This window comes from Labrus mixtus, chromosome 11 (assembly GCF_963584025.1).
Source record: "Labrus mixtus chromosome 11, fLabMix1.1, whole genome shotgun sequence".
NCBI lineage: Eukaryota > Metazoa > Chordata > Actinopteri > Labriformes > Labridae > Labrus > Labrus mixtus.
The window spans coordinates 20595616-20610910 of NC_083622.1; the positions used below are offsets into that span (position 1 = coordinate 20595616).

At 39.0% G+C, this 15295-nt stretch overlaps 2 protein-coding genes across 3 annotated transcripts in view; one reads left to right on the forward strand and one right to left on the reverse strand.

Annotated features, from left to right (window-relative positions):
* Positions 1–8325, reverse strand: part of fhod3b (formin homology 2 domain containing 3b) — an 86764-nt gene extending 78439 nt beyond the window's left edge. For both annotated transcript variants that reach the window (XM_061050757.1, XM_061050756.1), the window contains exons 1-2: positions 8080–8325; positions 1648–1757 (exon numbers count right to left, since the gene is read on the reverse strand). In XM_061050757.1, the coding sequence (XP_060906740.1) occupies positions 1648–1757; positions 8080–8244 (275 nt within the window). In that variant the 5' untranslated portion in view covers positions 8245–8325. The remainder of the gene's footprint in view (positions 1–1647; positions 1758–8079) is intronic.
* A 1201-nt stretch (positions 8326–9526) lies between these two features.
* Positions 9527–14631, forward strand: slc6a19b (solute carrier family 6 member 19b). Its single transcript, XM_061050760.1, has 12 exons — positions 9527–9847; positions 10632–10772; positions 10845–10982; positions 11081–11262; positions 11349–11459; positions 11586–11698; positions 11786–11914; positions 12022–12178; positions 12302–12506; positions 12583–12742; positions 13110–13272; positions 13396–14631. The coding sequence occupies exons 1-12, from the start codon at positions 9649–9651 to the stop codon at positions 13588–13590; spliced, it is 1893 nt and encodes a 630-aa protein (XP_060906743.1). The 5' UTR covers positions 9527–9648; the 3' UTR covers positions 13591–14631.
* Positions 14632–15295: the final 664 nt, after the last annotated feature.

Here is a 15295-nt window from a genome sequence, read left to right on the forward strand (position 1 = left end):
CACGACTGATCCTCTGGCTGGCTAAGTATTCGACGAGAGAAGAGGTGGACCACTTTAACCTCACAGCTCTCAATAACCTCCCATAAGCTCCTAACAATTTCAGATGGAGCTGGGAAAGGACGGCACTCTCGACGTCCAATAGAAACACCAAGCCAGAGAGCAGCTTATGAGTTCCAAGTTAGACAAATAAATCCATACATGTTTGTGGTCCAGCCGACCAGGGACTCTAATGCCAACCTTTGGGTTGTGTTCATCTGAAGTGTGGCAGCATATAAATAATATATCAACATACTCTGCAGTACATGAAAAAACATATGGAGTCAATAAAGTAACTGGCCAAAGAACATGCATGAAACAAAATGAATCTAACACAATTTTGAAACCTTTCTCTTCTTTTTCCAGGTCTGGCAGTAATGTCAAGACAAAGCCTCATGTAAGTACATAATACAGGGAAACAATGCCGTTAAATTAGCTAAGCTGAGAGGTGTGCTGATGTGAGGGAGAAATTGTGGTTTGGCCACTTCTAATGAGCACACTAAGGTAACATTCAATAGAGATGAGGGCGATTACTCATGAGACATGTCTACACCATAGACTGTAAATATTACACTACACCTCATAAGTGGATAGGATGACCTCAGTGCTGCCAGGGAGACCAGGTATTTTAAGGTACACGGATGAAAACTCAGAAATGTATATTTAAAAAAAAAAAAAGGTCACCAATACCACCTCAGAAATGATCCAATAACTCGAAGGATAACTTTTTGCTTATATTTTCTTTACTTAATAGAACATACAGAAGTTAGCAACAGGTTCAACTTGCTTATAAGCTCAGAATTGGATATCCTGAGCCAAAGAGATTAATGATTGCCGATGGGTTCGTTTTTTCGTTAGTAACTCACAGAGGAAATAGTGAAGCTAAAGATACTGATTTTCAGTTTTTTTTCCACTAGAATCCCATAGTGCTGAAAGACTTTTGAAGCTAAGCGTCACTCAGATGGTGTAAAGCCTGTCCTCTCAGCTCTGCCGCAGATCCCCACCACCTCCTTAGAGCAGCTTTTGAGCAGAAGAGCTCAACCAGCTGAGGTCCAGAAAAGGGATTATTTCACTAATTCATCCTGGAACATAATGGGTATCATTATGATTCAAATCACTATAATAGAATCAAAGTAGGCAAAGGAATATAGCATCGGGATATTTATACGTTTCCCCATAGCCAAGGATTTGAATGCTGTATCTTTTCCCTCTTATCTTGCCAACATTTTTTATGTGTCTCTCTCTCTGGAAAAACAGTAATCACATTGTACTGATTATCTCTGACTGCTAGAGCAGGGAAATATTTGGGATGTTATCAAAAGTCAGATTTTTGTAAGGCAGCCTGGGAAGTAACTTACACTTTCAACCTGCTCGTGCTATCTTCCTTTTTCGCTCGGATCTGCCCCAACCCAAATAAAAACAGTGTATGCAAAGAACACATGACAACCTTTTAAAGGGGTATCAAACTTTATACCAATTTTTAACTTAAAATAGTTGTTTTTTCTATTTCAGTATGCTATGTCTGGGCAACTGTATGCTTTTGAATTTAGGCAAGATAGTGAAGGAAAAGCTCAAACAGAGAGACAGAGACAGAGGCGATTCTTATCTTACCCTCCTCCTTCCTCTTGAAATCCCTCCAGCTCATCTCTCTGCTCTGCCAGGGTGGACTCCAAGTCCAGGTAGCTTCCATTATGGGACAGCTGAAGCGCACAATCATCCGCCTAGAAGGAAGAGGACAAAGTTAAACACTGATTTGTCTTTAATCCCTTAAAGTGCACACGAAGAAAGTGAAACAAAAAGTAAGTGGGAGCTGTTTGTAGTCCCTTTACTTTGAAAAGCCTGTTGTTTTAAAAACTGCTCCAGTCTGATCAGATCCACAAATCAGCTGAACAAGGTCATGAGAACATGCATATCAATCCTGACGGGGTCAGACTTTTATTCTTTAAATCCTAACTTTGGTTGCCAAAAATGACAGTGCTCATACATAATGAATCTTATTTACTATAAAACAACTTTGCTCTGTTTTGGGGACGATTGCAAAGAGTTTGAGAGGCTGATGTCTTGTCTGCAGTAGACCAGAGAAAGTTATTTTATCAGCTCCTGTCGGCGCTCTACAATGACAAGCAGGGCAAGGTTGATGAAAAGCCATTTGAAATAGTTTGGGAGTCTGGTGCCTCTTATCTCTCTGCTCTCACTGTCTGATAAACTATCATCAGACAAGATGATTTCGCAGAGGAGGGCATGATTTGTCTGGTCTTGAACGCTTGTCATCAGCTGGCTGTGGTCAAGGAGCTGAGGAATGAGTCTGTTCACTTGTGTGGTTGACCTCCAAATTGGAGATATTAACCTATTTATATTCGGCATCTGTCAGCTCCGCAGGACAGCGGCTCCAACAGTGAAGCAGACAGGAAAACAAATACCATAACGGAGGGGCGAATGAAGGTGGAGATGGTGGCATTGCTCTGCTCCTTCAACATCCAGAGTGTCTAAAGCAACAACATATTGAACCCTGTATTATTATCTTCCCAGGTTGTCAGTCTACATTGAAGGCTTTGTCTAGAATCATATGATACACTTCATTAAATCATTATGGATACATTACAAAAAAGCAGCCTGCAACATTCTTCCTGTGAAAGACTATAACAAGTGTCAACATGTATGTTGCATGAGAAACCATGTGTTTTTAGAATTAGACCAGTTATTGCAGGATCTTATGCCTGATCTGATTCCCCCCTTATATGACAGTAATTTAATTGAACGTGAAAGCATAAGGCTGGGAAAGACATTATGGGTCTGCTGGTTTGATCTGTTGGGCCACTCTGTTTGTATTACTTTACCCCAGCACTAGACAACTGTGTCATATTTAAGAAATAAAACAAAACATGTGGTTTGAAAAGATAACTCTTTCTCCAACTCTCTCTCTCTCTCGCTGACTTTGAGTTGTCTTGTTCTTTTCTCAATGCTTCATGGCAAACCAAAAGATTATTGGTAACATTACAGATGTAGATTTTATGAGGCTGAACATCTTTTTGGGGGAACATGAGACAATTAAAAAGCACAAGGCCAATGCTTTAAACATATAAAAGTAAAGTTACATGTGCAGTAAATCTAATTGTTTATGGGAGAGATTAATTTGAGCTAAATGGTTGTTTTTGTGTTTGTCTATCAGTTTCAGAGATAGAGACAGACGGAGAGATTGTACAAAAGAACGGAGCCAGGTTGACAGAAAATAAATAAACAAAGTTATACTGTACAAAGGCAGACAAGGGAAACAAGTGCTTCTCCAGATTACCAAAATTCCAGGCATAAGGGCCAAAGTTAGGCAAAGTATTTTTCTGCCTATGCTCTGACATGCCTTTTAAAATAATGGGTGTGACAGCAATATGAAATGAAGCATGAAGGAGAAGACAACCTAAATCACACACCCTGACCAGTGGCTGGGCCCTACTATATCTATGACACACTGAACCAAGCAAAGGGAAACTTACTCAACTGACTGACTGGATATGGTTGTTCTTAAAAAAAAGGCCATTGATTTTGTTTGTTCATTAATGAAAGAGATTTTTCACATTCTTGCTTTTGAACTGATTTCACTTGGTCACACCTTTGGTGTTAAAGTAATACATCTCGTTACCTCTCTAGAATCAATGGTGCAGACTGTGGTGGGGGAGCAAGAGAGGCTTGGGGAATCTTATCCGTGATGGGTGCCGACGCCCTCAGGAATCAGCCCACTGTACTTTATGCCCTGTCTTTATGTCTGTCATCGCCGAGCACTGTGTGCACTGTAGTTGTTTCTTTAGTTTCTGTTGATTGCTATTGATTTTCCTTTCTGAGTCTTATTTTGTCGGACTGTCACAATAACTGTTGTTTTTTGTTCTTTAACCCTATATACAAGTACCGGTACTAAAATGGATGTCACCAATATGCCTGCATTTACTTGATATTGAAAAACTCAATAAAATGTGTATCATTAAAAAAAAGTGATACATCTTGTTTATCACAACTGCCAGTGATTTATTGCCGATGTAACCATCTGGAACTAATTTAATTTAAATCTGCTTAACTTTTTCATTTAAAATGTTCAGTTTGTTTGACTTTCGGTTTTGTTGTTGTTGAGATAAAATAAACCACTTAAATCACAGAAGCTTCCTAGAACTGGGTGTAAATTCCGTCCTTTGACAAATAAAGTTCAGGTTTATCATTACAGTCCAGTCCTTAGGTTTGTACACGTTATAATCTTTAAAAGAAAATCATTTTACAGGTGTATTTTTTTTACTTGGGTTCTGACAAGGTTTGTGGATTTGATAAAAACACAGAAAATGTTAGGTTTCTTTCAGCGTAACTTTTGGTATCACAACTAAAATAGTAACTAGTAATTAACTAACTGTGGAAAAACAAAAAAATGCACTTTCACTCACAAAAAGCAAAAACAAAATGAAAAGGCAAAAGCAAAGTGAACAACAAAAGTTTGTCATAAATTATTTTCCATCTGTATGTCTATCCACTCAACCATAAATCCAAACATCCATTTATAGTAAGAGCCAACTTCAAGAACCTGGATTACTCCTCACAAGTCTTCAGGTGTATAACCTTGGCAGGCTCATAAACCTAAATGGCCCTTAATCCAGGAAGAGTTCCACCAGATCAATAGTAGCAGGGGCTTCTTATAATGTCCCCCACCCAGGACTTGAACCCACAGTGGCCCTGCGAATGGCCAAGCCAGAGATGTAACCACAAGCACTCTGCTCACACACTGAGGTCTGGCCTCTCCCTTCAACCATCATTCTGTGGTCCACTGACCAGAGGCAGTAAAGGCAGAAAGAACTTAAAATAAACACCATGCAGTTTCCAATTAAACCTGCTATCTCACTCCAAACTTCTTCAAACTTCCTCCCCTCCAAAAAGGGAAAGACATCTGGAAAGAGAAAGCATATATACTGTGTGAAAGTTACATATTTGAAACTCAATAGCCTTACAATAACAATAATGTCTATCCGTAGTGTAACCCAGATGCTTACCCTGTTGTTAGCCAACCTTACACATTTTTACAATTAACTGCACCATTCTACACCTACTTAATCAAACAAGAGGAATTACTGTTAGCCACTTTAAAGGTTCAAATTCTTTGATAAAGGTGAGAACAGTATTAGTGGTCTATCTCTGAGGGAAAGTGATTTAAAACATTTTACAACACACTTGATGTATGAGAGAAAAACCACAATAGTAATCTCACATTTCTGTCAAGCATGCAGAGGATGAGTCTACCTCTACAGATGCTGCATTCTTCTGAAAAAAGAGCCCTGTGCAGAGACAGACAACGCTCCAAAATGCAGAGACCAGCAAAACCTCAACCCTGCATAACAATGTGTAAAAGAATTCAAAGGAGTTCTGACAGGCAAGAAGTACGAACCTGTATTTTTCAGCATTTAGCATAACTTCTCATTATAGGACTCTGTAATTTCTTTGGGGGAAAAAATGCAGGAAAACAACCGGCCGAAAAATTGAAATTGGTGAAGTGAGAGTCCATTCTCCAAGACTTAGCCACATTTTCCCTCCCTTAAAGTCTGTACTGGAATTTCATGCCAGGCTTCAAGGCCACCAGGCCAAAACCTACAAAACATTGATGGAAAAGAAAGCATGTGAAGCACTATTGATTTGTGTGTGACATCAACTGCAGAAATGGAATAACCCCAGGATACTTTAAACAGCATGTGCACTTCCCCATCTGAAAAGGACAATGCACCGTTTTATGAGAAAATCACAATCCTGAGTCAGGTGATGATGACTTCAGAAGCTTTCTATCTATAGCCATGAGAAACGCCTGTTTATTGATGAGATCTTACAGCTAAATATATTATTGATTTAATGACTGTGACTTTATTGGAAATTATTCAAAATATTCAACAGGGATACTGTAATAACAGAATGGATTACAAAGTGCATGACAACATTTTCTGGCAAAGGGGTTTCATAGTGTTTCTGTTATTCTGACAAAGCCTCTGTGATTTAAAAGCAGTGCCATCAAATACAAAAACAGTTAAAGATTGCTTCTTGTGTTTTAAACTGGCAAATTACTGCGTCCTTATTAATGTTTGGTTCTCTACAGCAGTGAAGTGAACAGTGAAGTATGAACAAGAACTACACACACCTCTTGAGACTGTGAGGGTGAAACTGACTGGAGCAGCCCAGAGACAGCATATGCTAGCTGTTTTGAGTCCCTTGGCACCATGTGTCGGCAGGGTGCTATTTATACCAGAGTTGCCTGCATCATGAAGACAGACAAAGCTCAAAGACAACAGGTTTGTCATCAAAGGTATCTCCAGGGTCACACCAAGGTCACTTTGTCAAACTACTGAGGGTGTGAATCAGAAAACTAATAGCTCAAATGTGTTGACAAAGAGTTGTCATCAACCTGACAATTTTTTTTTTCATGTAAAGCACAAGGGCTGCTCCTTACTTAGGGTTAACCACCAGTACCCATGTGACCAAATCTAACAAACCAGGCACTGCAGAACCTACAGCTGGTACTCCCTCTATGTCTAGTTTGCGGTCCAGCTGGCCTCCTGCTAAACTGGGACCAGTCGACTGTGCAAAGTACATCAGCTCTTTGTTTGTGTTTTTAATTCTGCCTGCTTCCCTCTCCTCTCTGAACAGGGAAAAAAAGTGTTCCCATCCTTCTGGTTGGACTGAGTGGGCTTCAGAATGAGAGCCAGACTTGTGGTGATCCACAGCATCCTGAAGCTTCCATGACTTATCTCACCAACTCTACTCAAACAAGATGGAGAACCATTGATGTGACAGAATGAAGAAAAACCATAATTAACTTTCTATTTACTCCACTACCCAACCAGCCTGATTGCTCAGTGTAAGACTCAACCTAAGATGCTATGCCTCAACTGCGTTTAGATTTGAGGGTCAGTAGATGAGGGTCACTGTCATTTTTTTTTAAATTGGTTTGAGTCAAGGTGTAATCAGAAGGCAGAAACTGGAATTTAATGGGAGATATCCTTCAGAGGCACATCAAACTCGGGTTCAGTTCAGCACAGTTTTTCTTTGTGAAGCTAAAGCCATTACAAACCAATCCAAGGAGGAACCAGTCATTGTTAGCAGCTAATAACTAGCAGTGCATTGGTGGATTTTGGGAAATCCAGTTTTTGCAACCAAATTAATATGTACCATTTATTTTTTTGTATTTTTGTAAGGAATAAGATTATTATATATTTTTTTAAAGTAAGTTTTCAAACAAAAAATGGTGGGGGGGGGGGGGGGGGGGGGGGGAATTATTAAGTTTGTATCATTATTTCAAAATTGCTTTAAGAGTTTAGATTGTCTGGATCAGATCAGTCAGAGAAGGGACTTACCCTCTTCTGTTCCTCAACAGCTGACCAACTGGACATTTGACTCCACCTACTAATAGAGGCTGTGTGGTGACATTAGCACAAGTGGTTTCCTATTGACTTGATGGATAAAAGCTTGCCCATTCATACCACAAAAGGAAAGTAGACTATACACTATTTATAGCTCCTTAGAGGAGAATAATCTGGAAAATCTGTTTCTAAAGTAAACCGAAACAGATACTTTAAATTCAAGTTAGTAGATAAAACATTTGTGTCTTTATCAATTTGTGTCTTGCCAATGTATACTGATAGAAGCAGCTGAACTGAAGGGAAGTTTTGTTGTGGGTAAGGTAAACATTAACAGAGTCATCCCTGCACTCAGCAAAATATCCTCTGTTGTCCACTTTAGCATCACCTAAATCAACCAAATATTCATTAATATCAGACAAAGGCATGTTGAGCAATGCAATTCAATTAATCTCTGCTATGTTGGTGCTCCTCCAGCAGCATCCCCCATCACCAAACTGGTTCAAGTCACTGACTCAGTAAATGGTCCATTAAGATTTGTTTGGAAGTAACCCCATCAACACGTCCAAGCTAGTTATTATTTTAGCATTTTGCTGGGGTTAACTTTTCACCAAGCCTAGCCTATTTAAAGCAACATGAACACAACTTTAATGAAGAGATTTAGAAAGTATTTCCATACCTTTTGTGGGGCTTTTAGCAGCCTATGGACTCCAGCAATCTGATTAATCAGAGGAATATCTTCCCTGAACGTGTAAAGAGGTGGTCTGGTGGGCTCGGGGAAATTGGTGCTGTTAAAAGGATCAGTATCATCTAAGAACTGAACTCTGTATATAAACGTAGCCATGATGTATCCATGCAAGGCGATTTGAGGAAATGAAAATAGTGGATGCGACACCACAGCCTCTGACAGACAGGCTGCTGCCCCCCCACCCGCCCACCCCCCTCCACGGGGCAGCGAACTACCGGCAGGTCTTCTGCAGTAGCAATCCTGCACCCTCTTGTTATCCTTGGAGCTTCTCCATCGGCTTCACGCAGCGCAGATGACTCGGGACAGTGGCGTAAAGATCCAGAGCACCTGGTTTAGAGGGTCAGAGCGGTGCGGGGTTGAGCATGGCGGTAGTATCCAAGGGCATTGCGAGCGTATGATGTGCTGAGGCAGACTGCGGACGGGACTGCTACACTTTAGGCGCCTGGTCTGTGAGAGCGATGGGAAGCGGCTCCCTCCTCCAGCATAAACTCTGCCAGGGGACACGGCAGCCAGACCTCAGCCGGACGACAGAGCTCATAGCACAGGCGCAATGGCGGCCTCTAGCGGCGGCGATGAAATGTGCACAAGACGTGGAGTACTTGTGAGGCTGGCAGTGACTCAGCTATACAACGCAGTGTATAGCCTAAGCAGCTAATAATCAGTCAATAAAACACCTACGAAATACAACATTTAGGCTATATCCGACCAAGAAACATGATTGGACAGGATGATTTGCATAAACACTGATATTAAGAACAATAATACTGAGACTTTTATGTAGCATGTCCCTCTGCCTGAGGTGAGCTTAATACCCTAAATCAGAGTCACGTGACCAAGATAAGTCACTCACGACATCCGAGCAACTCAGGACAGTGTTATTTCACTGGTCACACTACAGAGGGAACCAAACACACAAAGTGGGCTACAAATGTCGAAGTAGGCTACTGTAGCTGGTCTAGGTTCAAGTAAAAATACAACAAAAAGCAGGTGTGCAGGAAAATGTTAGTATGGTTAGACTACATGGTCCATTCACCGTCAGTTGCAGAACAAGTTGTGTTGGTGGAGCAAAATTAATAACTGACTGACTGAACAAAAAATAACTATAGTTGCTTACATGTTTACGACAACATGATAAAACATGGAAAAGCTCAAACGCGGCCAGTAAGTGGGAATACCAACTGGGGAATATTCAAATGTAGGCTTCATCAATCTAATGGACTGTATATTTTGTCATTATATCAAAATAAGTTACCTCTGAGCGCCAACTCTTCCTCATCAGATAAAGATCAGATGAGTTACTAGTTAACTGTCATGTATGTTCTTGCCCATCCAAGCTTCAAAAGCTAGACACCACTTGCTGATACTCAACGCCTATGCCTAGTCAATCTATTACAGAGGTCCAGTACATAAAGGGATCTCACGTTGTGAGCCACAATTTACATTGTAGCTCTGCAGAGTGCTCTTACTGTATCACTGCAATACTACAGTGTTTCACACATCATGAAGTTAAAACTACCCAATCCAGGCCTGGAAGACAGAATATTGACCCATGAGCAGCTGGACATGCTGGAGAAGGAAGAGGCTGGAGACAGACCCAAATGGGACAACAAAACCCAGTACATGTTGACATGTGTGGGGTTTTGTGTGGGTCTTGGGAATGTTTGGCGTTTCCCCTATCTGTGTCAGAGTCATGGAGGAGGCAAGTGATGCTTTCATGGTTTATTGGAATTATTCTGTGTTATTAATAGATACAGTTTAATAGTTAATACCAATTGTCTTTTTTTTTTCTTTTATCATTTTGTATGCAGCGAGCTTTATTTATTTATTTGCTGGCAACAACACTGTCTTCAAGAAAGCATTTTAAATTGCCTGTAAGAAAGAAAGAAGGAAAGAAAAAAGCATGTGTGTCTGTGTTGTTTTGAGCTTAGTTTTTTATGAGTTAGCTTTACAATGTCTTTACTTTGTTTTTTTTTTCAGTTTAAATAAATAGGTTGTTATGGTTTGTTGTCAAAACTCTATGACTCAATTTTTGTCATTGGGACAAATTACTTTGAATTGAATCAAATTCAAATTGCTTTTCTGGTATGATCACATAATATGATACCATATGACAGAGGAAGAAGCTTGAATTGTTATCAGCAGTGTAGGCTCAAAGATACCTCATGATTGATCCGGTTGGATAAGAAATATTTATATATCCTTTCACATAAAATTCTCGTAAAGAGCTCAGTGCAAAGGTTTAAACTGCTTGTATATTGCATAATCAAACTAAGTTCTTTCATCATCTCAGCAGAGCTCACGTGTATATCCCAAATGATTAACATCAAGATGCTTAACAAGTATTAATGGTTTCTGTTGTTCTTCTTTGGAAAAGTTTATACTCAATGCTTATATTTATTTTTTGGTGATTTCAATCCAAGTTAGGATTTTTAAGATTAATAATCATCATGAAACTATATAATTGTATTTTGTTTGTCTTCTAGGTGCATTCATGATACCATTTCTAATCCTGCTGGTCCTTGAAGGGATCCCACTCTTGTACCTTGAGTTTGCCATTGGTCAACGTTTAAGAAAAGGCAGTTTGGGAGTGTGGAGTTCAGTTCATCCTTATTTGACTGGCATTGGTAAGAAAACATTTTTCAAATTGCTTTTTAACAACTTATGGAAAAGATGCCTTATCAGAAAACTCTTGGCAGGTATTGCATCAATGTGCGTCTCTCTGACGATCAGTCTCTACTACAACACCATCATTGCCTGGATTTTGTGGTATTTCTTCAATTCATTTCAAGACCCTCTGCCTTTCAGTCAATGCCCCATGAATGCCAATCTAACAGGTAGGTTATACTGTACATCTGGTAATGTTCTTTGCGATTGTGATCGGAAGTTAGATACTCTTGATTTAGGTGACACCCATTGTTGATCATTCTCTCAGGCTTTATTTCAGAGTGTGAAAGGAGCTCCCCTGTAGATTATTTCTGGTACAGGGAGACCCTAAACTCAACTCCAACAATTGAAGAGGATGGTGGTCTGCAGTGGTGGATACTGGCTTGTCATATTTGTGCATGGTCTGTGCTCTATGTCTGCATCATTCGTGGTATTGAGACCACTGGAAAGGTACAACACGTTACATACTACAGTGATGGAGAAGTTCTAAACTCAGCTAAATAACATTTATGTGAATACTTAATTTCCCCCCCTAGGCTGTGTATGTGACTTCAACCCTTCCATATGTGGTACTGACAATATTTCTGATCAGAGGATTGACCCTGAAGGGCTCTTTGAATGGCTTAAAGTTTCTCTTCACACCAGATGTAAGTAGCACTTTCAAGTAACTAAGATACAAACATTTAATAGAGCCCAAACTTAATTATAAGTTGGAGGAAATAGCCCTTTCAATGATTGGGTTGTTTTTTTTGTCAACTTCATAATTTTTACAGTTAGCAGAGCTGGCAAAGCCAACAACATGGCTTGATGCAGGAGCTCAGGTTTTCTATTCCTTCTCTCTGGCTTTTGGTGGTCTTATTTCCTTCTCCAGTTATAACTCAGTGCAGTAAGTTTTATTCATTTTTCTTTTAACCTACAGCATTGAAAGATATCTAATGAATAACATGCTGTAAAGTTGTTTTTTTTCCTTCAGTAACAACTGTGAACAGGATGCAGTGATTATCTCCATCATCAATGGTTTCACCTCCGTCTTTGCTGCCACTGTCATCTACACCATTATCGGCTTCAGAGCAACGGAGAGATTTGACAATTGTGTCTCTGGGTAAATTATGCCTTCTCTGTCAAATTTTACAATGTATTAAAACATCCTCTTTTTTAGCAATGCATGCAAATGTGAAAATGTTCTAACGAGACAAATCTGTGTTTCAGGAATATTATAGCATTACTGAATGCTTTTGATGTACCTGAGGGTGACATCACAGACAGTAACTACGATCAAGTATTTGGACATCTTAATGAAACATTCCCAGTGGTTATTCAAGGGCTGGATTTAAAGACCTGCAACTTAGATACTTTTCTCAGTGAGGTAAGATGTTAGCAGGGCTGTTTCAAATGCACCAGCACAGCAGCATATGAAAGGAAAATAAAACATTTTCAAATGATCCCTGCCATGCTTTGCTTTGACAACATGCTGTGCTTGGGCCTATAGGGAGTTGAAGGAACCGGGTTAGCCTTCATTGTGTTTACTGAGGCTATAACCAAAATGCCAGTTTCACCTGTGTGGGCCGTTCTTTTCTTCATAATGCTCTTCTGTCTCGGCCTATCCTCTATGTTTGGGAACATTGAGGGAGTGCTGGTGCCACTGCAAGACCTCAAAGTTTTCCCTAAGTCCTGGTCGAAAGAGGTTGTCACTGGTAGGTCCCACATCTATCTCATTTTACATACTCATGGTTTTTCAGGAGATTTGATCAATTATTTGCTCTCCTTCAGGTGTAACTTGTGGGCTGTGCTGTCTGGTGGGTCTGATATTTGTCCAAGGATCTGGAAACTATTGGCTTTCACTCTTTGACACCTACGGAGGGTCTATACCTCTACTGGTTGTTGCATTCTGCGAGATGTTCTCAGTGGTTTACATATATGGAATAGACAGGTGATTTAAATGTTTTTTACTTGTTTATTCTACATGTACTTGCATATTTCTTGATAAATGTGTGTTGATGCTGTTCTAAACTTTTAATGTCTAGTGTTTTTTTGCTGCTGTGTAAAAACAGCTCTAAGAAAACTGTACAATAATAACATATACTTAGTTTATTTAAAAAATGCACTATTTAAGCCCGGTATTTCATGCACTCAATAAAAAATAAGAATATGAGTTTAACCAATTAACAAACGTTATATAAACCTTATATCATGGTATCAAAAGCATTGGGTCACTTTAATTAAGCAAGGCTTTTTATTGCTGTTATCTTGTCTGCTCACTCTTAATCATTGCAGGATGTGTGTCCCTGTTTTCTTAGGTTCAATGATGATATTAAGTTCATGATTGGACACAAACCCAACTTCTTCTGGCAGGCATCGTGGAGAGTCATCAGCCCGCTCATTATGTTTTCCATCATGGTGTTTTACTTTGTGACTAAAGTTACTGAAAAGATTTCTTACAAGGCCTGGGATCTTGAATCGGTAAAAATGAAATTTACTTTCAATACTTATGGATATAGTTGTTTTTAAAACACATGTTTCATACATATTGTATATATATTTCATATACAAAAAAAAATATCTCCCTGTCATCTATGTTTTCAGGATAAATTCCCTGCACTGGAAGAAAAGCCATATCCAGTGTGGATCTATGTGATCATCTTTGTGTTGGCAGGACTACCCAGTCTTGCTGTTCCTATCATTGCTCTATGGAAATGTCTAACATCAAAGATGAAGAAGAAGTCACATCTCTCTGACAACATTCAAATGGACAATGAGATCACCAAATCCCCCGCCTAGAAGTGGAAGTCCTGGTTTTCTCTCTTTGTTTTATCAATTTAAATAATTTAGTCTTGCTTTTTGCTTCCTTACAATCTGTTTCCTTTTTTTAAAAAACCTTTAATGAATTATGATGGCTTAGCCTTATTTGTATCCCTTCTGTCTTTTTCTGAACTGAAGCTTAAAGGGCTGTTGCCATGTGCTTTACATCAGTATTTATTCAGCTCAGTATTTGAAGGACACTCTGTATTGGGTCTTACAATGGGCAGGTGGAAATTCAGGAAGAACTAGACACCTTAATTCATATTATGATGTTGGACTTCACTGACATGGCTTTATTGCAAACACTTTGGTTTTGGTATATCTTTTACAAAGAAATTTAAAAAATGCAAATCATGTAAACTTAAGCTCTTAGTATATCCCATAGTAGATTTCTGTCACAGGGTGGTTTTTCAGCAGAGGAAGGTGTGATATGGTAGTTATTGTCTAACACATTATTATCCAGTTAGATTTTTAAACTAGCAGGTGGTGCTGGTCTTGGAGGAAGCTGACTAGAGCCATTCAGTGAAATACCCCCATCTGTCCAGCTGGGGTCACTGTTGTGTTAACAGTTTGGTACATTTGGGAAATGGATTATATATAGATTATAGCAGCTGCATTTTTTAACGGTTAATTCCTTTCTTTCTGCATATGCCTACTTTTCAATACTGTGTGCTTAATGAATCCATTCTGTGTTTTTCATTCACCTAAGAGGAGACTGATGCATGAGACTGAAAGTATTCTGTATTTATATGATATGCAGTTGACATGACCTTCGCTGTCATCCTTTTGTAATTGTTCCACTCCTATCAAAGTCCACTTCCACAGAAATACTGCCCATTTAGCTAGACTACTACTGGTAATACTTATCGGTACATAAGAACAATATAAATACACACACTCATGTTAAATATTAAACCAAAGGAGAGGAAAGAACATCCCCATAATGAATTATGATATGGATAATCTTTTCAAATAGGCTGTGTGAATGAACATGAAATAAAACTCAAACACTGAAAATAACCCCAGACATTGAGAGCAGAGGGTCCAAACACTTCTTGCTTGTACTTTAACATCTGCTTGTTCTTCTTGGCTTTTAAACTATTGATGGAATCTTACATGTTTGATGAAATGCTACAAATGTTTTTGGTTTTTTTCATTTAATCGTATCTTTTGGTTCAGATAGCAGTAAATTGCAAACAAATGGCACATTCACATAAAATGTTATGAAACGGTGTATGAATTTGAAATTGTTTCTTAATTTTGCAATATGTGAGTAAAAACCATGTCTGACAGTATCAGCCTATGAGACGCGAATAAAGGCTTTTAACTGTAAATCTATTCAAGTTGCTAGACTTTAATCCTGGTTATTTGTAAGAATAAAATAGTTAAATGCAACAGCTTTGGAAGCTCCTTGTTTACAAAAGGGTAGAATAACAATCACTTCTGTAAAGGCAGAACTCATGAACACGTTTTTCACTTATGCTACGCAATCTAAAAATGACACTATGGGGAACCGAGGTGATAGCTATGGATTGTGCCTTGTAAGAGCCCAAAATGTAACAACGACCAGAAATGTTGTAAAAAAAAAATGTAATAAAACCCGAAATGTAATAACTGGTCAATAATGTAACAAGATGCTGAGTCCAAAACGTAAAAGCTTAAATATTTTTCTCCTTATTGTGTA

What these genes read in the sequence shown, in the direction of transcription:
- slc6a19b (XM_061050760.1), top strand. Translation starts at nt 9,649, where the DNA reads ATGAAGTTAAAACTACCCAATCCAGGCCTGGAAGACAGAATATTGACC. An exon ending in GTATTGAGACCACTGGAAAG is followed by an intron (nt 11,263 to 11,348) that starts GTACAACACGTT and finishes TTCCCCCCCTAG; the next exon opens with GCTGTGTATGTGACTTCAAC. An exon ending in AGTTTCTCTTCACACCAGAT is followed by an intron (nt 11,460 to 11,585) that starts GTAAGTAGCACT and finishes TAATTTTTACAG; the next exon opens with TTAGCAGAGCTGGCAAAGCC.